Genomic DNA, 22,426 nt, shown 5'->3' on the forward strand with positions numbered 1-22,426 from the left:
CAAAATCCCCAAGGTGAACATTGTTACTGCTTCACTTCTTAGATGGGGAAACAGACATAGAGCAGGGCAAGGGCCTACCTGAGGCCCCAAAATGAGTCAGTAGCAGAATATATACTCAAATTCCTATCTTCAAACTTCCATCATGGTTATCCCCTCCCACATACCTATATCATAAAAAGTGTCACATGATAGTGCAAGGGACATGACCTTATGTATGATTATGAATATTGTTCACTGTGCCAGGTCAAGGGTACAATTGCTTTTCTCATCAAGGCATGTGTGCTGGAGTGAGGGAACTTTTTCAAATTTCCACAAAGACACTATATGAGAAGTTCAAAGGAGGAGTGCTAAAGTAAAAGAACAGCATTGAGAAAGCTCTAGCCTTTGGCCTAGACTTCTGCAGGTGCTCAGCGTTTCATGAATCAGTTCAGGTCTGAAGATAACTGATTCTGAAAGTTGGCTTTATCTAATCATTTTTCCATCAACAGACATTTACAATCCATGCATCAAGGGCCAAACCTAGCTGTTCACTAAGAATCCAAAGAGGGATAGGCTATCTGCTCTGATAGAATGACAACTTGGTTGAAGAAGACAATGAATACCCAGCTGGCCAGAATTTGGGGATGGTAAAGCAAGTGGGGTGGGGGAACACAGAAGAGGGGATCAAGTCCAACTTGGTGGAAAAGATCTGGAAGAGCATGTTTACCAAGTATTTAGGGCACCAGCAAGGTAGAGACTACCAAAAATAAGAAATAAAAAAAGACAATCTTGAAAGCTTTTGATAGTTTGTATTGGGTTGGCCAGAAAGTTTGTTTGGGTTTTTCTGAACAAACTTTCTGGCCAACACAATATTTCAAAAACAGCATCAGGGTAGTGAAAACAGAAAAGATCTAACCAGAACTCAGTAGAACCTCCTCATATTATAATATAGCTTATAATTTTTAGTATAAAGATGTCTCTCCCATCAGGAAACTTCCATTAGACTCTTATCCTTATTCATCAGAAGGCAGACAAAATGAAAACCACAAGCACAGAAAACTAAAAATACTGATCACACGGACCAGAGCCTTGTCTAACTCAATGAAACTTTGAGCTATGCCATGTAGGGCCACCCAAGACGGACAGGTCATGGCAAAGAATTCAGACAAAATGTGGTCCACAGGAGAAGGAAATGACAAAACATTTCAGTATTCTTGCTTTGAGAACCCCATGAACAGTATGAAAAGGCAAAAAGACGTGACACTGAAAGATGAACTCACCAGATTGGTAGGTACCCAATATACTACTTGAGAAGAATGGAGATATAACTCCAGAAAGAATGAAGAGATGGAGCCAAAGCAAAAACAATGCCCAGATGTGGATGTGACTGGTGATGGAAGTAAAGTCTGATGCTATAAAGACCACTGCATAGGAATCTGGAATATTAGGTCATGAATCAAGGTAAATTGGAAGTGGTCAAATAGGAGACAGCAAGATTGAACATCGACATTTTAGGAATCAGTGAATAGGAATAGATCAGAATGGGCCAATTTAATTCAGATGACAATTATTTCTACTACTAGGGGCAACAATCCCTTAAGAGAAATGGAGTAGCCCTCATAGTCAACAAAAGAGTCCAAAATGCAGTACTTGGGTGCAGTCTCAAAAATTACAGAATGATCTCTGTTCATTTCCAAGGCAAACCATTCAACATCACAGTAATCCAACTCTATGCCCCAACCACTAATGCTGAAGAAGCTGAAGTTGAGTGGTTCTATGATGACTTACAAGACAGTCTAGAATTAACACCAAAAAGAAATGTCCTTTTCATCATAGGAGACTGGAATGCAAATGTAGGAAGTCAAGAGATACCTGGAGTAACAAGCAAGTTTGGCCTTGGAGTACAAAATGAAGCAGGGAAAATGCTAACAGAGTTTTGCAAAGAGAACACACTGGCCATAGCAAACACCCTCTTCCAACAAAACAAGAGACAATGCTACACGTGGACATCACCAGATGGTCACCACTGAAATCAGATTGATTATATTCTTTGCAGCCAAAGATGGAGAAGCTCTACACAGTCAGCAAAAAACAAGACTGGGAGCTGACTGTGGCTCAGATCATGAACTCCTTATTGCCAAATTCAGACCTAAATCTAAGAAAGTAGGGAAAACCACTAGACCATTCAGGTATGACCTAAATCAAATCACTTACAATTATACAGTGGAAGTGACAAACAGATTCAAGGGGTTAGATCTGATAGACAGAGTGTCTGAAGAACTATGGATAGAGGTTTGTAACATTGTACAGGAGGCAGTGATCAAGACCATCCCCAACAAAAAGAAATGCAAAAAGGCAAAATGGTTGTCTGAGCAGACCATACAAATAGCTGAGAAAAGAAGAGAAGCTAAAGGCAAAGGAGAAAAGGAAAGACATACCCATCTGAATGCAGAGTTTCAAAGAATAGCAAGGAGAGATAGGAAAGCCTTCCTCAGTGATCAATGCAAAGAAATAGGGAAACAACAGAATGGGAAAGACTAGCAATCTCTACAAGAAAATTGGAGATACCAAGGGAACATTTCATGCGAAGATGAGCAAAATAAACACCATAAATGGTATGGACCTAACAGAAGCAGAAGATATTAAGAAGAGGTGGCAAGAATACACAGAAGAACCATAAACAGAAGATCCTAATGACCCAGATAACAAAATGATGGTGTGATCACTCACCTAGAGCCAGACATCCTGGAGTCTGAAGTCAAGTGGACCTTAGGAAGCATTACTACAAACAAAGCTAGTGGAGGTGATAGAATTCCAGCTAAGCAATTTCAATTCTTAAAAGATGGTGTTGTTAACATGCTGTACTCAATATGCCAGCAAATTTGGAAAACTCAGCGATGATCACAAGAGTGGAAAAGGTCAGTTTTCATTCCAATCACAAAGAAAGACAATGTTCAAAGAATGTTCACACAATTGCACTCATCTCACACACTAGCAAAGTAATGCTCAAAATTATCCAAGCAAGGTTTCAACAATACATGAACTTCCAGATGTTCAAGCTGGCTTTAGAAAAGGCAACAGAACCAGAGATCAAATTGCCAATATCTCCTGGATCATAGAAAAATCAAGAGAGTTCTGGAAAAGCATCTACTTCTGCTTTATTGACTACATCAAAGCCTTTGACTATGTGGATTACAATAAACTCTGGAAAATTCTTAAAGAGATCAGAATACCAAGTCACCCTGCCTGCCTCCTGAGAAATCTGTATGCAGGTCAAGAAACAACAGTTAGAACCAGACATGGAACAATGGACTGGTTCCGTATCAGGAAAGAAGTATATCAAGGCTGTATATTGTCACCCTGCTTATTTAACTTATATGCAGGGTACATTATGCGAAATGCCAGGCTGGATGAAGCACAAGCTGGAATCAAGATTGCTGGGAGAAATATCAATAACCTCAGATATGCAGACGACACCACCCTTATGGCAGAAAGCAAAGAAGAACTAAAGAACCTCTTGATGAAAGTGAAAGAGGAGAGTGAAAATGTTGGCTTAAAACTCAGCATTCAGAGAACTAAGATCATGGCATCCACTCCCATCACTTCATGGTAAATAGATGGGGAAACAATGGAAACGCTGACAGATTTTATTTTCTTGGGCTCCAAAATCACTGCAGATGGTGACTGCAGCCATGACATTAAAAGACACTAGCTCCTTGGAAGAAAAGCTATGCCCAACCTAGAGAGCATATTAAAAAGCAGAGACATTACTTTGCCAACAAAGGTCCATCTAGTCAAAGCTATGGCTTTTTCAGTAGTCATGTGTGGATGTGAGAGTTGGACTATAAAGAAAACTATGCACCGAAGAATTGATGCTTTCAATCTGTGGTACTGAAGAAGACTCTTGAGAGTCCCCTGAACTGCAAGGAGATTCAACCAGTCAATCCTGAAGGTAATCTGTCCTGAATGTTCATTGATGCTGAAGCTGAACCTCCAAAACTTTGGTCACCTGATGTGAAGAATGCGCTCATTGGAAAAGACCCTGATCCTGGGAAAGATTGAAGGCAGGAGGAGAAGTGGATAACAGAGGATGAGATGGTTGGATAGCATCACTGACTCGATGGACATGAGTTTGGGTAAGCTTCGGGAGTTGGTGATGGACAGGGAGGCCTGGTGTCTGCAGTCCATGTTGCTTCAAAGAGTCCGACTTAGCAACTGAACTGAACTGATAATTTTTATTTTAAATTGTAAATGATGGGGGTATGCCGAGAAGAAATAGAAAATGTCATACTTTTGATGTGAAGTACCTCGAAATGATTCACATGGTCCTGGGCTTAAAAAAACTTCGTAGAGAGAGTGAATATACTGACTCTTGGAGGATAGATGCATAGGAGCTCAGCTTTGGAAAGCAGGGAAAGAACATCTTTTCAAGGAAAGAGAACTGTACCTTGTAAAGGCCTAGTTAAGTCTGAATAAAAAGTAGAGGAGTACAGAGAATATTTTAGCAAAAGCATTAAGGTTGAAATGAAACAAAGTTGTGAGCATGGACATGGGACACTGAGGTGAGGCCAAGCACGGCCAAGGTATGAAGGCACATAGAATGTCAGAATAAGCTAAGGAATTTTGAATTTATCCTAGTGCCATTCAGAAACTAGTGTCAGGAACAAGACAGCAAGGTGACATCAGACATTTCCCACCTAGGCTGTAAGAGTCATAGGTTGGAGATTTGGACATCAGGCAAATCACTTCCTCTCTCTGTGTTTCCGTTTCCTCACCTATAAAACAGAAATTATAGTCTCCACTTCCTAGGATGGCTATGAGGATTTATGCAGTTCGAAACCTCCCACCCCTGACAGATGCAAACGCACGCGCGCACACACACACACAAACACACACACACACACACACACACACACACACACACATGAAATGCTCAGCAAATGCAAATGGCCTATGAGATGTTGGGGGCAGTCAGGGACAGGCAGTCAGGCACAGCTGGCAGCTGCTTTTTTTTTTTTTTTTGCTTTATGCAATAGATGTTTATATCAGAATATTAGGTGAGTTTTATTTTAAAATGTATTAGAAGAGCTGGATAATTTAAAGGGCCCACCCTTGCCAGAGTTCTTTAGTGACATGAAAAGATCTCCAGGTATTTCAGATATTTTTAAAGCATATTTGTAAGCATGACAGCAGATGCTCTGACCCTCAGACCTGAGAGAACAGTGACCATACTCTGTGCTTGACTGCCTGTCCCTGACTGCTTCCAACATCTCATAGGCCACTTGCATTTGCTTCCTGCTTGACTGTTGGAGGATTACTGTTTCTTTCTTAGTATGTCAGCAGTGTGAACCACAGAATAGAGAATACTAGATGCATGGAGTGTAATGAGTGAAAGTGAAAATACAGTCTGTCTCAAACTAAGACTGAGGAAAGGAGACAAAGGGAAATGGTAGCAAGCAGTGAGATCCTCAGGGTGGCCAGGAACCAAGTTTCTAGAACAGGTATGCAGAACAAGGCAAGGCTAGAGGAAAGGTAAGTGAGAGCTGCGTTATGGAGTAGGCTTGAAGGCAGGGTGTGTGGTTGGGGCTTTCTCTTGGGATCAGCCTCTCCAACATCAGCTCCTGAGCTGCAATTGCTCCTGCTTGGACTGGCCCAGCCACCTGTCCTACATCAAGATCTTCGACGTGGGCACACGCTACATGGTGAATCGTGTGCAGGACCATATCCAGAGCCGCACAGTCTACTATCTCATGAACATTCACGTCACACCCCGCTCCATCTACCTATGCCGGCACGGTGAGAGTGAACTCAACCTCAGAGGCCGCATTGGAGGTGACTCTGGCCTCTCAGCTCGGGGCAAGCAGGTAAGGAAGGCCCCATGCACTCTGAAACGTTGACTGGACTAGTTCAAGTGGGCCACAAGTTGGTGGGGTGCCTGCTGACTGGGTCCTGAGGGTGGAGGGATTCAGTGACAAGGTAAAAGCAGGTTCTGGCCACTCCTGCTCTTCCACCCCATTAGCCACTCAGTCTTGACCCATCTTTGAATGGCTTCAATGTGCCTCCAGCAACTCTGATGCTTTGGTCCTGGCACACCAGGCCTTCCCAGACCACTTGCTCCTCCAACCCCATTAAAATGAGCACTGTCTCTCCTGCCTGACTGGTCCCCTCATTTTTCTCACAACTCTGTCTTCATTTGTGCAGTTTCTTCCATGGAAGCTGCCCTCCTCTGTCCCTTCTGTCAGCTGGTGGCCATCCTTTGCACAGACAACTGCCCTGAAGTGCCCCACACTTGAATTCATCTTTTCCTTCATTACTCAGGGCTGATGCTATGCTCCCAAACCCCCACGGCAGGTCATCATGGAGTTGACTCTTGTCCCCCACCTGTTACCACTTCTTTCCTGCCCTCCCTTTTCCACCCTTTCCAGAACCCATCTCCTGCTCCATGGGCTGATCCAGGAAGCCCTCCCCTGTCTTCTCTTGCCCTCCCAGGCAGGTCAATTGGGCTCCATAACTCCCAGTTCTGGCCCATCTTTGACCTTCATGGTGGGAATCTCTTTTCTGAGTGAGTGAGTGAAAGTCGCTCAGTAGTGTCTGACTCTTTGAGACAACATGGACTATACAGTCCATGGAATTCTCCAGACCAGAATACTGGAGTGGGTAGCCTATCCCTTCTCCAGGGGATCTTCCTGACCCAGGAATTGAATCAGGGTCTCCTGCATTGCAGGTGGATTATTTACAAACTGAGCTATCAGGGAAGCCAATGGTGGGAGTCTCTTTTTTCTAGTCAAGAATAATGCATGTTATACGTGTTGCACAAATAAAAAGACACATTTTCCTGCATTTGGCCCTCTCCCTGGGCTTGTTAAAGGGGCTTCCCAGGTGGCTCGGATGATAAAGAATCTATCTGCAGTGCAGGAGACCCGGGTTCGATCCCTGGGTTGGGGAGATCCCCTGGAGAAGGGAATGGCAACCCACTCCAGTATTCTTGCCTGGAGAATTCCATGGAGAGAGGAGCCTGGCTGGCTACAGTCCATGGGGTCACAGAGTTGGACACGACTGAGTGACTAACATTTTCACTTTCACTGGGCTTGTTAACATAGGTATTGTTCTTGCTAGGAGGATGACTTGGGGTGGGATAAGAGGGAAATGAGGTGCAGAAGGGAAGGAGCTCCCTCTTTTATTGGACACCTCTGCACATTCATGGCACCATCTACTTCCACATGTGTGGCCTCATTTAATCTTCACAACTCTGTGGGGTGGGCAATACCATCACTGATTTGTGGAAGAGGAGGCTGAGGCCCAAACAGGAACAGAAAGTGGCCTCTGGTCACACATTGAGTAAAGGTCAGAGCCAGGACTGAAAACCAGGCCTTCCTGCTTGCCCCTCAGCCTCCCCCACTGCAGAGCTGGCAATGTTGCAGGCAAGTCATCATACCAGAAGCCTCAGTCTTCCTGGCTCCTTTTCTGTTACTTTCAGACTGGCAGTATTCCCTCAAGGTGGACTCTGACTTCTGACTATTACCTCTGTCACTCCTCAGAGCAGAGTCAGAGGCCACAGAGATGCCACCCAAGACTGTGGCACCACCTACAGCCAGGGGTCTCTTGGTTGGGGCTGTCCATGGCCTTGCCCACACAACTAAGCACCCAGTTTGGACACATGGCCATCTCTATACAACATGCCTCCTTAAACAGAAATGTGTACATGTACATGCACATGCCTGGCTCCAACTTTCATGCTAAAGAGCACAGTGCAGCATGCATGTTTTCCAAAGTATTTTCCCATCAACTGTCATCCACAATCAAGCACAGTAGCTCTCACTATGTGCCAGAGAGCACTCTGGTGGCTCCCCATCTGCTATCTAATGTGACATTCACAGAGACCAGGCTGGGTGAGCTAATGCTGTTTGCATGTTACAATCAGGAGATAAAAGCCAGGGTGGGCCCAAGATATGCCCCAGGCCACAAGGGGACCCTGTGAGGGAGCCAGGGTAGATTAAACCCCATCACTTGTCACCCATCAGGACTCCTTCCACCACAGCACACTGACTGTTGACTCATAATCCATAATTAGAATGTGTGGACACAATGCCTATATTTGTACATAAAAATGTGTGCCTGTATCTGTACATTTGTGCAGATGTTCCCCACATATCATCTGTGATTAAAAACATGCCTATCTGCAGAAGAAGAGTGAATCAGTTGCTCATATGCACTTCTACAAACCTAAGTGGTTCCTTTTGGTGCTGTCACTATTTCCCTCACTGGATGGGCTGTGTTTTGAGAACTGGCCACCCCAGCACCCAGCACATGGCCACACACACTCAGTAAATATTTGAATGCCCTTAGAATCTTAGTACCAGGTCCCCTGCTCAAGCAATGAGAATTCACACGGTCAAAGAGAAATGTCCCCCATATCCCACCCACATACACTTTCAGACCACACTCAGAATACACAGAATCCTAGAATTTCCTGCCCAGAGTCTGCTTCCAGTACCTATATGGGGCCTGTCCCAAAGTCTGTTCACTTGAGAACAGGATATGTCACAAAATTTTTCACACCTAAGAAAGGGAATGGCCAAGGGGTCACTGTTTGTATGTCATGGGGATTAGTGGGGATATGGTATAGACAGAATTTGTTCCTGTGACTGGATTATCCATAAACATGTATTTAAGATGCCTAGGAGTACAGGATGGAGCAGAAATTGGAAAAGGAGGGAGGTGAACTATAAGTGGAGTGCTTCCACTTGTACTTTTGTTCCAGGCCCACAAATGTTAGAAGTGAGCTGTTTGAATGAATGAATAACCAAGTAGGAGATTCTATGAACAAGCATCAGTGAACACACACACACATATGCACATATACACACATAAATACACATATTCTTTTCTATTCCCTTGGTCCTTAGTCATGGGGGCAAGAATATGACTTTTTGTAAATTGAAAACATTTAAGCTCCTTGTTCATTATCACTCCATTATTTGTGGTAGATCTAAATTTATTCTTACGGACACCTTGTCTTCTTTCATCTCTCTTTCTCCCATCCTCTCCTCCTTTGTATCCCCATTCCTCAGTATGCCTATGCCCTGGCCAGTTTCATTCAGTCCCAGGGTATCAGCTCCCTGAAGGTGTGGACCAGCCACATGAAGAGGACTATCCAGACAGCTGAAGCCTTAGGTGTTCCCTATGAACAATGGAAGGCCCTGAATGAGATTGATGCGGTGAGATGGAGGGGGATGGATTCCCTGGTGGGTGGTGACTCTAAACTTATCCCCTGGATTACCTTTTCTTTGTCTCATATGCAGAACCTAATTAATTCAACAAACTTTTCTTGTGCTAAACATTGATCTGTGCCTTGGGCATCCAGTGAAGTCCAGAACAGACAAGGTCTTTACTCTCATGGAGCCCGAAGGTAGACAGTGAATAAGACATTGCATTGCATGCAACAAAAATTTGTGAGAGGGGAAATACAAGGTCTATAGAGTCTCAGAAGGTTAGGATATTCTTGATAAGACAGTGGTAGAAGATTTAGAAGGAAAGTTTCCTAGAATCAGGCAAAATGGACTGGGGTAAGGGAATAATTTTAGTTCAAGGAATAGGGAACAGTTCATGTGAAAGCCCAGAGGTGATAATAGAGCATGGCATGTTCAGGGAACTGAGGGAAAATAGCAGAGAATCTGTGATAGTGATTGTAAGGTCTGGAGAGAAGGGAGATGAGGTTGGAAAAGAAGAGAGCTTATAGGACTTTATAGTCCATATTGAGGGATTTGGATGCTACCCTAAAAATGGGAAAACATTGATGTGGTCTAAGTCAGGGAGGAGTGGGCTACCATGTGCAAAATAGATAACTAGTGGGAAGCTGCTGTATAGTACAGGGAACTCAGATTGATCCCCTGTGATAACCTAGAGGAGGGGGGTGGGGGATGGGAAGGAGGCTCAAGAGGGACGGGATATATGTACACTTAAAGCTGATTCACTTTGTTGTATAGCAGAAACCAATGCAACATTGTAAAACAAATTATCTTCCAATAAAAAATTATTTTTAAAAAATTTACTTCCCTCCCCAAAAGGAGGAGTGGGCTGAATGTGATTCACATTTTCTTAAAGACCATGCTGTGAAGACGCCACCCATGACTCCATCATGATCATGTCTGGAGACTAGGTGGGAAGAGGCCCAGAATGAAAATGCGTACCAGTATGGAGATGACTGCATTAGTCTAGGCAAGAAGTGAGGGTGTGATGGACCAAATGTGTATTGAAGATGACATGAAGAAGGAAAAACTTAGTGAATATTTCATCTGACCCTCATGACATGGCGGTCTCTCTTTAGAGTCAGGTTTTTCCGTGAGCTCTTTAAGAAGATATTTCCTCTCCATTGTCTCACCTGCACTATAGGCACATTTACTTCAGGTAGCAGCCCACAGATTATGATTGTTAGATACTAAAGTAAAAGCTTCACCACAGATGTAGATAACTTTTGTGTAGGTAGGTTAACCTGATTGCCTGCTAGATAAATACAGGAAGTATGTGTGTGCATGCATAATAACATATATACTTAACTATAGATATATAGAGACACACATATTTAAGAAAAGGGATATACAACATTGTTATATATATCACATATATTATTATAAAATACATGTGAGACAACTTTTCATCGTAATAGTTCAGTTATTATTTGTTTCTGGCACACAAGTGGTGTAAGCATTTATTGAATCCCTACTCTATTTCAGACTCTAGAACAGCACTAGAGACAGAGATTGGTTTCTGTCTTCATTGACTTTTCAGAAAAAAATAGGGTAGGCAGAGGAATACAAAACAGCATGTATGATGCAGACTCTGATAGGCTAGAATGTGGGCACACAGATGCTGGGGCAAAGCATCTGACCCAGCCATGATCTGCCTGGAGGAAGTGATGCCTACTTAAAACCTGAGAGTTGCGTAACAGTGAGCCAAGCAGAGAGGATCAGGAATCATGCAGAGAAAGCAGTATAAGCAAAGAGGGAATTGTGTATATGTATAGGTCTACTAAGTTTATAGCAGTGGAGATGGAGAGAGAAGAAGGAGGAATAGATTTGAGAGAAATTTAGGGATTAGAATCTCAGAAATTAGCTATGAGAGATGGGTCAAGAAGGAGGGAGAATTTAGAATGATGTCTAAGTTTCTGGTTTATTTCCATTACCAATACTATATTAATAATTAGATATATTAATCTAATAACAGATTAAATTGATCTATTTAAATTACTATATAATCTAAGCAATATTAATTATAGAGTAATATATTCCATTGTTTTCTAAATGTGCTTTGTACATTCTGTACTAGTCTCTTTTAGATATATTATCTCTAATATTCAAAATACTGTTGTGAGATAGCTATAATTATCCTCATTTTGCAGATGAGGAAAATAAAATTCAAAGAAGTTAGGCGATTTTCTTTAAGTCAATAAAGAATCAGTGGTCACTTCCACAGGCAACAGATTCCCAGAATGCCTCAGAATAGAAAGTCAAAGCCAATCTGGAAGGACTTTGTGGATATACAGAGTGCACTTTCTCCCATGGGCAGTGTCAGATGCAGGTTTGACATTGCCTATCTTCTTGTAGGTTGGGGCAGTGGTGAACCTAACTCCTAAGGAAACCTGGTTGGTGGCTCAAAAGACAACTAAAGCCCATTGCTTCACTACAGGAAGGTCTAATTGGAATCTACCAAACCAGAAGGAAATCTTATAAACCCAATATTGATCCCAGCTCTACCAACAGCCACCTCACTTCTGTGGATTTCTTAGTGAGAACTCATTCTTTGAGAGCCCTTAATTCCTTCTTTGGGTCAGGAGAGTGTATACCCCCAAGGACCACTCTGAAACTGAGGAATTTGCTAATTCTTGCCTTCTGAGAGAGGTCTGTGGATACCTATTTCTCTATCTGCCAGAGGTCCTGGAGAAGTGTAGACAGGAGGGATGGGAAATGCTATAACATTGAAAAGCCCTGTTGTGGATATGTACATACACATGCACTTGTGTACACAGTCACAGACATCCACCACAGGTATGTTTACACTCAGTTCAGTTCACAGATATGCATTTCAGAGACACATAGACCAACTAGTCAAACACAGGTTTCCTCTCAGACACATCTACCAATCATATGTGCACCATTCATGCACACACACACACTTACAGACAGACACACCGAGAGGTACATATCACATTCACCATAGACACGCATGCAATCTTTGCATATATCTACATGACATAGACACCTAGAGGCATACCATGGACACACAGACAGTGCAGACATATAGCATCAACCATATTACCACAGATTCACACAGACCTCAGACATAGGCACATAGATACTCACACATATATATGTGTATGGATATACACATTTCAGAGACACACACACCACAGACACACTGAGACCCACAAGAAGAGACAGACCACAGAGACACCTATGCAGGCACATTCTTAGATGACGAAACATCCTTTATATACATACACATACATATACTTACATATATATGCTGAGACAAATGCACAACCAATAGCATAGGACCTTAAACATACCAAAAATACACATCATAAGCAAGCTACACACACACACAAACACAGTCACAAATTCTTAAACCCACAAATTTATAAAAATACACACATATGTACAATGTACACCTATAAACCTGTTAGGATAATCATAGAGAAACACCACAGATGTCCACCATGCACTCAGCCTGAACACACCTATGCACATGCACTCATTCTCACATCCACACAGCTACATACCTTGTGCACACATATACACATACACCAGACAACAAATAGAATGCATTGTCTCCTTCCATAGAGACAGTAAACTGAAGTAGTGAAAGTGTTAGTTGCTCAGTTGTGTCCAACTCTTTGCAACTCCGTGGACTATAACCTACCAGGAAGAAGAGGTGACAAGTGTACAAAGAAGAACTATACAAAAAAAAAGAAGAACTATACAAAAAAGGTCTTAATGATGCAGATAACCACAAAGATGTGGTCACTCACCTAGAGCCAGACATCCTGCAGTGTGAAGTCAAGTGGGCCTTAGAAAGCATTACTACCAACAAAGCTAGTGGAAAGGATGGAATTCCAGTTGAGCTATTTCATATCCTAAAAGATGATGCTGTTAAAGTGCTGCACTCAGTATGTCAGCAAATTTGGAAAATTCAGCAGTAGCCACAGGATTGGAAAAGGTCAGTTTTCATTCCAATCTCAAAGAAGGGCAATACCAAAGGAACTACCATACAATTGTGCTCATGTCACACGTTAGCAGGGTAATGCTCAAAATCCTTCAAGCTAGGCTTCAACAGTATATGAATTGAGAACTTTCAGATGTACAAGCTGGGTTTAGAAAGGGCAGAGAAACCAGAGATCAAATTGCCAACATCTGTTGGATCATAGAAAAACAAGGGAATTCCAGAAAAACATCTATTTCTGCCTCATTGACTACCCAAAAGCCTTTGACTGAGGATCACAACAAACTGTGGAAAATTCTTCAAGAGACGGTAATACCAGACCACCTTACTTGTCTCTTGAGAAACCTGTATGAATGCCAAGAAACAATAGTTAGAACTGGACATGGAGCAATGGGCTGGTTCAAAATTGGGAAAGGAGTACATCAAGGCTGTATATTGTTACCCTGCTTATTTAACTTATATGCCGAGTACACCATGCAAATTGCCGGGCTGGATAAAGCACAAGCTGGAATCAAGATTGCCGGGAGAAATATCAACAACCTCAGATATGCAGATGACACCACTTTAATGGAAGAAAGCAAAGAGGAACTAAAGAGCCTCTTGAGGAGGGTTTAAGAGGAAAGTGAAAAAGCTGGCTTAAAACTCAATATTCAAAAACTAAGATCATGGCATCTGGTCCCATCACTTCATGGCAAATGGATGAGAAAAAAGTGGAAAGAGTGACAGACTTTATTTTCTTGGGCTTCAAAATCACTGTAGACAGTGACTGCAGACACGAAATTAAAAGATACTTGCTCCTTTGAAGAAAAGCTATGACAAACATCAGTTCAGTTCAGTTCAGTTCAGTCGCTCAGTCGTGTCCGACTCTCCGCGACCCCATGAATCACAGCACGCCAGGCCTCCCTGTCCATCACCAACTCCCGGAGTTCACTCAAACTCATGTCCACAGAATCGGTGATGCCATCCAGCCATCTCATTCTCCGTCGTCCCCTTCTCCTCCCGCCCCCAACCTTTCCCAGCATCAGAGTCTTTTCCAGTGAGTCAACTCGTCGCATGAGGTGGCCAAAGTATTGGAGTTTCAGCTTTAGCATCAGTCCCTCCAATGAACATCCAGGATTGATCTCCTCTAGAATGGACTGGTTGGATCTCCTTGCAGTATAAGGGACTCTCAAGAGTCTTCTCCAACACCACAGTTCAAAAGCATCGATTCTTCGGCGGTCAGCCTTCTTCACAGTCCAACTCTCACATCCATACATGACCACGGGAAAAACCATTGCCTTGACTAGACGGACCTTGGTTGGCAAAGTAATGTCTCTGCTTTTTAATATACTATCAAGGTTGGTCATAACTTTCCTTCCAAGGGGCAAGCGTCTTTTAATTTCATGGCTGCAATCAGCATCTGCAGTGATTTTGGAGCCCAAAAAAACAAAGTCTGACACTGTTTCCACTGTTTTTCCATCTATTTCCCATGAAGTGATGGGACCAGATGCCATGATCTTTGTTTTCTGAATGTTGAGCTTCAAGCCAACCTTTTCACTCTCCTCTTTCACTTTCATCAAGAGGCTTTTGAGTTCCTCTTCACTTTCTGCCATAAGGGTAGTGTCATCTGCATATCTGAGATTATTGATATTTCTCCCAGCAATCTTGATTCCAGCTTGTGCTTCTTCCAGCCCAGCGTTCCTCATGATGTACTCTGCATATAAGTTAAATAAGCAAGGTGACAATATACAACCTTGACGTACACCTTTTCCTATTTGGAACCAGTCTGTTGTTCCATGTCCAGTTCTAACAGTTGCTTCCTGACCTGCATACAGGTTTCTCAAGAGGCAGGTCAGGTGGTCTGGTATTCCCATCTCTTTCAGAATGTTCCACAGTTTATTGTGATCCACACAGTCAAAGGCTTTGGCATAGTTAATGAAGCAGAAATAGATGTTTTTCTGAAACTCTCTTGCTTTCTCATAGTGTATTAAAAACCAGACATCACTTTGCCGACAAAGTGCCTATAGTCAAAGCTATGGTTTTTCCAGTAGTCATGTATGGATGTGAAAGTTGGATCATAAAGAAGACTGAGTGCTGAAGAACTGATGCTTTCAAATTGTAGTGCTGGATATGACTCTTGAAAATCCCTTGGAAAGCAAGGAGATCTAACCAGTCAATCCTAAAGGAAATCAGTCATGAATATCCATTGTAGGACTGATGCTGAAGCTGAAGCTCCAATACTTTTGGCCACCTGATTAGAAGAGCTGACTCATTGGAAAAGATTCTGATGTTGGGAAGGATTGAGGGCAGGAGGAGCAGGGGTTGACAGAGATGGTTGGTTGGTGGGGTGATGAGATGGTTGAATAGCATCATCAAGTCAACGGACATGAGTTTGAGCAAATTCCAGAAGATAGTGAACAACAGGGAAGCCTGGTATGCTGCAGTTCATGGAGTTGCAAATAGTTGGACTCAACTAGTGACTTAACAACAACAACAGACAGCAGACCCAAACCTGGAGGTGTGTTAGCAGAAACCCAGGTACTTGTGTGCTAATGTTCCACAATCATTGGCCTCAGAACTATGGTAAAGGCTGTGGAGATTTCAACTTGTGAAAACTTTTGTCCCCAAACAATTTTTCTCAGGGTGTCTGTGAGGAGATGACCTATGAAGAAATCCAAGAACACTACCCGGAAGAATTTGCACTGCGAGACCAAGATAAATACCGCTACCGCTATCCTAAGGGAGAGGTAAGATTTGGAGGAGTTGCCAGACTCTTAGGACTCCTCCCCAGTATCTTTATTCCAACTACCAGGATTCCATATTTCCCCAGACAGCTTTAGAAACAGGGTAAAACAAATTTTTCAGCCCATCCCAACAAAGCACAGGATTATCTGGCCCTTGGCTCTCTCATTCTTGGCTATAGGCAACATATTCTTCTTTTAACAGGCTGTACATTTGCCTGTTTATTTCCTTCTTTTAGGAAGGCTCACTTTATCCTAGACTTTGTCTTTAATATTCTTTCACTAATGGCATCTGAAATGTTTTAATGTACTTTAATTTTCTGACACTTTATTGCCAAGTTGCTTAAAGCTCCAGCCTTTCTGGACTGTGGGTTGGAGTCCCAAGTGACAATGGCTAATGGTTTAACCAACTCTTCTGCCACCATATGAGCCAGATTATCAGTTCCCTATTCCCATGCGGTGGTGAATCCTCATTGCTTTCAACCCAGCCTCCATTTAGCCAGTTCCACATGTTAGAATATTTATTAGTCATACTCCATTTCTGATACAGGTTCCTGGGGAAAATTATCAGAAAGCAGAATATTAGAGAAGATGAAATGATAGATATCCTGAGTTACAAAGCACTTCAACATTTGTATTTTCATCTTCAGAAATGACATTATGAAGTCAGTGACTGTGCCCTCATTTTCCTTTTTATATTTTGAGGCTAAATTATCAAAGCCATACAAATTTAAAGCAATTATATCTCCTTAGTAAACTGTATATTTTATTATTTAGTGAGCAAGCCTCTTTTCCGCCTAATAATGATTCTTTTATAAGATATTAAAATTTTGTCCGCTCAGTATTTGGTTAGTTATTTACTTTCAACTTCTCTGTGTAGTTTTGTTTTGTTTCCTATAGACAACATAGAGCTGGGTTTTGTTGGTTTTAATAAACACTGGAAATACATGACTTTTGGATGGCAAGTTCAGTATGCTTTTATTTTAATTACTGATTTATATGAATTTATTTCTATTCTCTTATTTTGAGCTTTCTAGGCTTGATTATTTTTTGTCTTTTCCTCCCTTTAGAATTGATAAAATTTTACATCTATGTTTGAGTTATGCAATCTCTTTCCATTCTTTTAGAGTTACTCTTAATATTTTAATATGTATGACTGACAAAATCTAAGTATCAATATTACTGCCTGCCTCCTGAATCAATGTATGGCAAAACCAATACAATATTGTAAAGTAATTAGCCTCCAATTAAAATAAATAAATTTTAAAAAAGTTACAGCTCTGGTCACTCCCTCTCTTATATTGCTTGTTAGTTGTTGTTTTTTATTTTACTTACTTCAAACTTGTGCCTTATTCCCCAAATGAATTATTATTGTTAGTATTTAATTTATTATTGTAAGCACAGCTTACTCAGTGAGTTAATTGAATGAATGCTTGCTGAAGCACTTCCATTTATACCAGTCTATCAGAATACATCATTTTTTGTCCCTATAATGCCAACATATTGCATTTTGGGGTTAAATTGACATTCAGTTCAGTTCAGTCACTCAGTCATGTCTGACTCTTTGTGACCACATGAACTACAGCACGCCAGGCCTCCTGTCCATCACCAACTCCCGGAGTTCACTCAAACTCATGTCCATCGAGTCGGTGATGCCATCCAGCCACCTCATCCTCTATCGTCCCCTTCTCCTCCTGCCCAAAATCCCTCCCAGCATCAGGGTCTTTTCCAATGAGTCAACTCTTCTCAAGAGGTGGCCAAAGTATTGGACTTTCAGCTTTAGCATCAGTCCTTCCAATGAACACCCAGGATTGATCTCTTTTAGGATGGACTGGTTGGACCTCCTTGCAGTCCAAGGGACTCTCAAGAGTCTTCTCCAACACCACAGTTCAAAAGCATCAATTCTTCGGCGATCAGCTTTCTTCACAGTCCAACTCTCACATCCATACATGACCACTGGAAAAAACCATAGCCTTGACTAGACGGACCTTGGTTGGCAAAGTAATGTCTCTGCTTTTTAATAAGCTATCTAAGTTGGTCATAACTTTCCTTCCAAGGAGCAAGCATATTTTAATGTTATGGCTGCAGTCACCATCTGCAGTGATTTTTCTAGCCCCCCCCAAAATAAAGTCAGCCACTTTTTCCACTGTTTTCCCATCTATTTCCCATGAAGTGATGGGACCGGATGCCATGATCTTACTTTTCTGAATGTTGAGCTTTAAGCCAACTTTTTCACTCTCCTCTTTCACTTTCATCAAGAGGCTCTTTAGTTCTTCTTCACTTTCTGCCATAACGGTGGTGTCATCTGCATATCTGAGGTTATTGATATTTCTCCCAGCAATCTTGATTCCATCTTGTGCTTCTTTCAGCCCAGCATTTCTCATGATGTACTCTGCATATAAGTTAAATAAGCAGGGTGACAATATGCAGCCTTGACGTACTCCTTTTCCTATTTGGAACCAGTCTGTTGTTCCATTATCAAAGTAAAATTATTATGAATTCTAGATAAAATAGAATTACTTCCAAACAATTAATAATCTTTTTACCCACATAGATGGATTTTTTCTTTTTAAAAAATTTTATTGGATTATAGTTGATTTACAATGTTGTGTCACATACACATATATTTATTCATTTTCGGGTTCTTTTCTCATATAGGTTATCACATAATATTGAAGAGTTCCTTGTGTTATTCAATTGGCTCTTATTGATTATCTATCTTATATAAAATTGTGTGTCTATTAATCCCAAGTGCCTGATTTATCCCCCCTCCCACATTTTTCCTTTGGTAACCATAAGTTTGTTTTTGATATCTGTAAGTCTGTTTCTGTTTTCTAAATAAGATTATTTATATCATTTTTTTAAATTAGATTCCACATATGTGTGATGTCATATGATATTTGTCTTTTTCTGTCTGACTTCAGATAATCTCTAGGTTCATCCATGTTGCTGCAAATGGCCTTATTTCATTCTTTCGATGGCTGAGTAATATTCCATTATATATGTTAATTAATATATACACAATGAAATTTATATGTACACAATGAAATATATTAATATTCAGTTCATCTATTTATAGATATTTAGGTTCTTCTCTATCCATTCTTGTTGATAGACATTTAGGTTGCTTCTATGTCTCAGTTTTTGTAAATAGTGGTACAAAGAACATTTGAGTGCATGTATCTTTTTGAATTATGGTTTTCTCCAGATAAATGCCTAGGAGTGGGATTGCTGGGTCACATGATAGTTCTATTTTTAGTTTTTTAAGGAATCCCCATCCCCATTCTGTTCTCCTAGATGGATTTTATGTAGTAGAAATAAGGGGAAATCATTTATCTAATTAAAATATAATTTTTACTAGCTAAAAATTATTGTATATAGTCAGTGTTTATTTAGATTCAACCACATATTTACCAATTCTTTTGATCATTCTTTCATGTTACATATCAGGTTTCCCTTCTGAGTTAAATGTCTATCTTTTTTTAGAATTTTCTTTAGGAGGATCTGTTGGTAGACTTGCCTTTCCTTTTGTCTAAAAATGTCTTTTGGAGGGGTGGTCCTGAATCCTAGATGGTACAAGGTATAAAATGCTAGGATGACAATTTTCTCTCTGGAGTTATCATCCCCACTGTCTTCTGGTTTCTAACATGGCTAAGAAGTCTCCTACAAGTCTAATTTTATTTCTTTTCTCTCTGGCTGCTTTTAGGGTCTTTGGGTCTCTATTGCTTTTAAATTTCACTCTGATTTGTCTAAATATTAATTTATTTTAATTTATCTTGCTCAGAATTAATTGGAATTCCTGAATCTGAGAACTGAGATTCTTCATCAATTCTAGAAAATCCCCAGGCATTATATCTTTAGTTATTCCTCTCTCATATTTTCTTTATTATCTCCTTCTAGAAATTCAACTAGATGTGTGTTAGTTTTACCTCTATGCTTCATGTCTCCAAACTTCTTATTTTCGATCTCTTTGCTACATTCTGAGTAATTTCTTCAGCTGTGTCTTCCAAAACATTTTATTTAATGCTCAGCATACTCTATCCATTGAGTTTTCCATTTTAATGAATATATTCTTCATTTATAAAAATTCTACTTAATTATTTTTCAAATCTGGATCTTATATTCAATAGCATCTTATTTCTTCCTTGCATTTTTGAGCAAATCTTTTACTTCTTTTAAAATCTCAAGAATATTTATTTTATATTGTGGATCTTTTATCTTAAGTTGTTAGAGTTCTTGTTTCTGCTTATTTTTACTTATTATACATTATTTTCTGTGTATGTTATATGAGCCTCAGTTTGACAAAAATTTATCTGTGGGAAATCTATGCATCCTCAGTTGAGAGAATCTAGAGAGAATTTACATTTGTTTCTTCCAGACACTCCTGGAAGCAAATGACTTGAAATCACTTTTTATTAAACTCTCAGCTTAGCATTTTCTGAAACACATGGGTAACATAATTCTGAACCACAAATCTATCTAACAATATGTTTGGGGTTATACATTCTTAGTGGAGGCTTTTCCTGATTTTTCCACCAAGAGTCAGGCAGAGACACATTTTCTTATTGTTTCCCTTTGTCTGTGGATATATTTTTTAGTTTATAATTTTATTGAGGATGTAGTCCTTTGAAGGTCTCAGTCCCAAATCCCTACCCTATACCCACCTAAGGCTTCATCTCATATTTCTATTATGTTTTAAAAACTCAAGGCTCTGGGATAATGTGATTGGCAAATGCCCCCATGAGAATTATGGCTTCTATATCCATTTATCACTCTTTTTCCCAAGTTTTTCTTCATTTGGGAGCACTATATTCATAACGTTTTGTTTTCTTGAAAGATCAGCAGTGCAAACATTTATTTTATCCAGCTTTTCTAGGGATTTTTTAGTGGAAAGTTTTATTATTGTTATTGTTATCTACTCCACTATATTGATTGCCAGATTTAATAGATGAAAAATAAGGCCCTAGGAAAGAAGTGAGTTGCCCAAGGTCATACTGCTGACCAACAACTGAACTGGCACCACAATCAAGTTTTCCTGATTCCTGGTCTAGAGTTCTTCTCTTCAGGGCAAATGTGTCTCATCTCCCCTTCTTACCCAAATGTTTCTCTCCCTTTCAGTCTTATGAGGATCTGGTCCAGCGTCTGGAGCCAGTTATAATGGAGCTAGAACGGCAGGAAAATGTATTGGTCATCTGCCACCAGGCTGTCATGCGGTGCCTCCTGGCCTACTTTCTGGACAAGAGCTCAGGTACCGTTTTTCTCTCTGTTCCTGGCATGGGAGCTGCATGTAAGTTGAGACTCTGACTGAAACCACCAGAAACTGGTGGTTTATATCTTAATAGTTAAGAGTACTGTATTTAGAACAAGGGTGCATGAGTCCAAGTTCTTACTCTGTCTCGTGATACTTTTGGCAAATTACTTTAACCTCTCCCCAGTGGCTCAGTGGTAAAGAATCTGCCTACAGCACAGGAGCCACAGGAGATGTGGGCTCGATCCCCTGGATGAGGAAGATCCCCTGGATGAGGGCACGGGCAACCCACTCCAGCATTCTTGCTTGGAGAATCCCATGGACGGAGGAGCCTGACAGGCTACAGTCCGTGGGGTTGCAAAGAGTCAGATGCAACTGAAGCAACTTAGCAGGCAGCAGGCTCTGTTCTGTTTCCTCATCTGTAAAATGGAGAGAATGATGAAGTTTAAATAAATTAACATATTTATAGAGCTTAGAACAGTTCATGACACAAAGTATGGGCTATATAAGTGTTAGCTGCTACTATTAATATCAGTGTTATTATGAGTTAACATTTTCAAAGCCAACCTTAACAGTCTGTTTCAACCTGAGAAAGCTTAGCCAGTATTTCTCAGAGGCATGCTGTCATCAGGTGGAATGGGAACTCTTGTGACTTTTTTTTTTAACTTTTTGGCCACACCGTGCATGTGGCATGGAGGATCTTATTTCCCTGACCAGGGATCCAACATGCCCCCGGCAATGAAAGCACAGAATCTTAACCACTGGACTACCAGGGAAGTCCCTAGTGTCTTGATTTTGATTATAGGTTTCTGTCTTTGCTCTAGGGATGATTCCTCCAAGATAGTGGTGTTTTCATTTTTAAATGATAATTTCTTTTTATTAAAAAATCTGGATATTTTAATTTATGGAGTATCTACACACTGATTACAAATTTCTAGCTAGGGCAGCTGGCCTGGCAAGGGACTATCATGTCACCTCCAGGTGTGAAAGTCTATTTCTGACATGGAGGCTGAAGTGTTGGCATTTCCAGGATACTGGAATAAGGATGTGTGAGGACAGTGCAAAGTCATATTTGAAGTATACAATGTCCTGCATACTTGGACCTTTTCTATGATGCTAGCTTCCAAACAAAGGGCTTTTATAATATGGAGTCATCTAGAATTGGAACCTGGGGGACTTGAGAACTTGACATTGGACAAGTAATTTCCTTTGCTTGGTCCTCAATCTCCTCAATGGAAAAAAGGTGACAGGTGGTGCTGCT

General features: G+C 40.9%; 1 protein-coding gene across 6 annotated transcripts in view; it reads left to right on the top strand.

Annotated features, from left to right (window-relative positions):
• The window catches only part of PFKFB1 (6-phosphofructo-2-kinase/fructose-2,6-biphosphatase 1), a 111,624-nt gene that overhangs the window by 78,415 nt on the left and 10,783 nt on the right, over positions 1 to 22,426 (top strand). For all 6 annotated transcript variants that reach the window (XM_055393609.2, XM_055393606.2, XM_055393607.2 and 3 more), the window contains 4 exons: positions 5,636 to 5,843; positions 9,051 to 9,197; positions 15,819 to 15,923; positions 21,036 to 21,165. In XM_055393609.2, the coding sequence (XP_055249584.1) occupies positions 5,636 to 5,843; positions 9,051 to 9,197; positions 15,819 to 15,923; positions 21,036 to 21,165 (590 nt within the window). The remainder of the gene's footprint in view (positions 1 to 5,635; positions 5,844 to 9,050; positions 9,198 to 15,818; positions 15,924 to 21,035; positions 21,166 to 22,426) is intronic.

This window comes from Moschus berezovskii, chromosome X (genome assembly GCF_049115385.1).
Source record: "Moschus berezovskii isolate FMDL1 chromosome X, NW_MosBer_1.0, whole genome shotgun sequence".
Lineage (NCBI taxonomy): Eukaryota > Metazoa > Chordata > Mammalia > Artiodactyla > Moschidae > Moschus > Moschus berezovskii.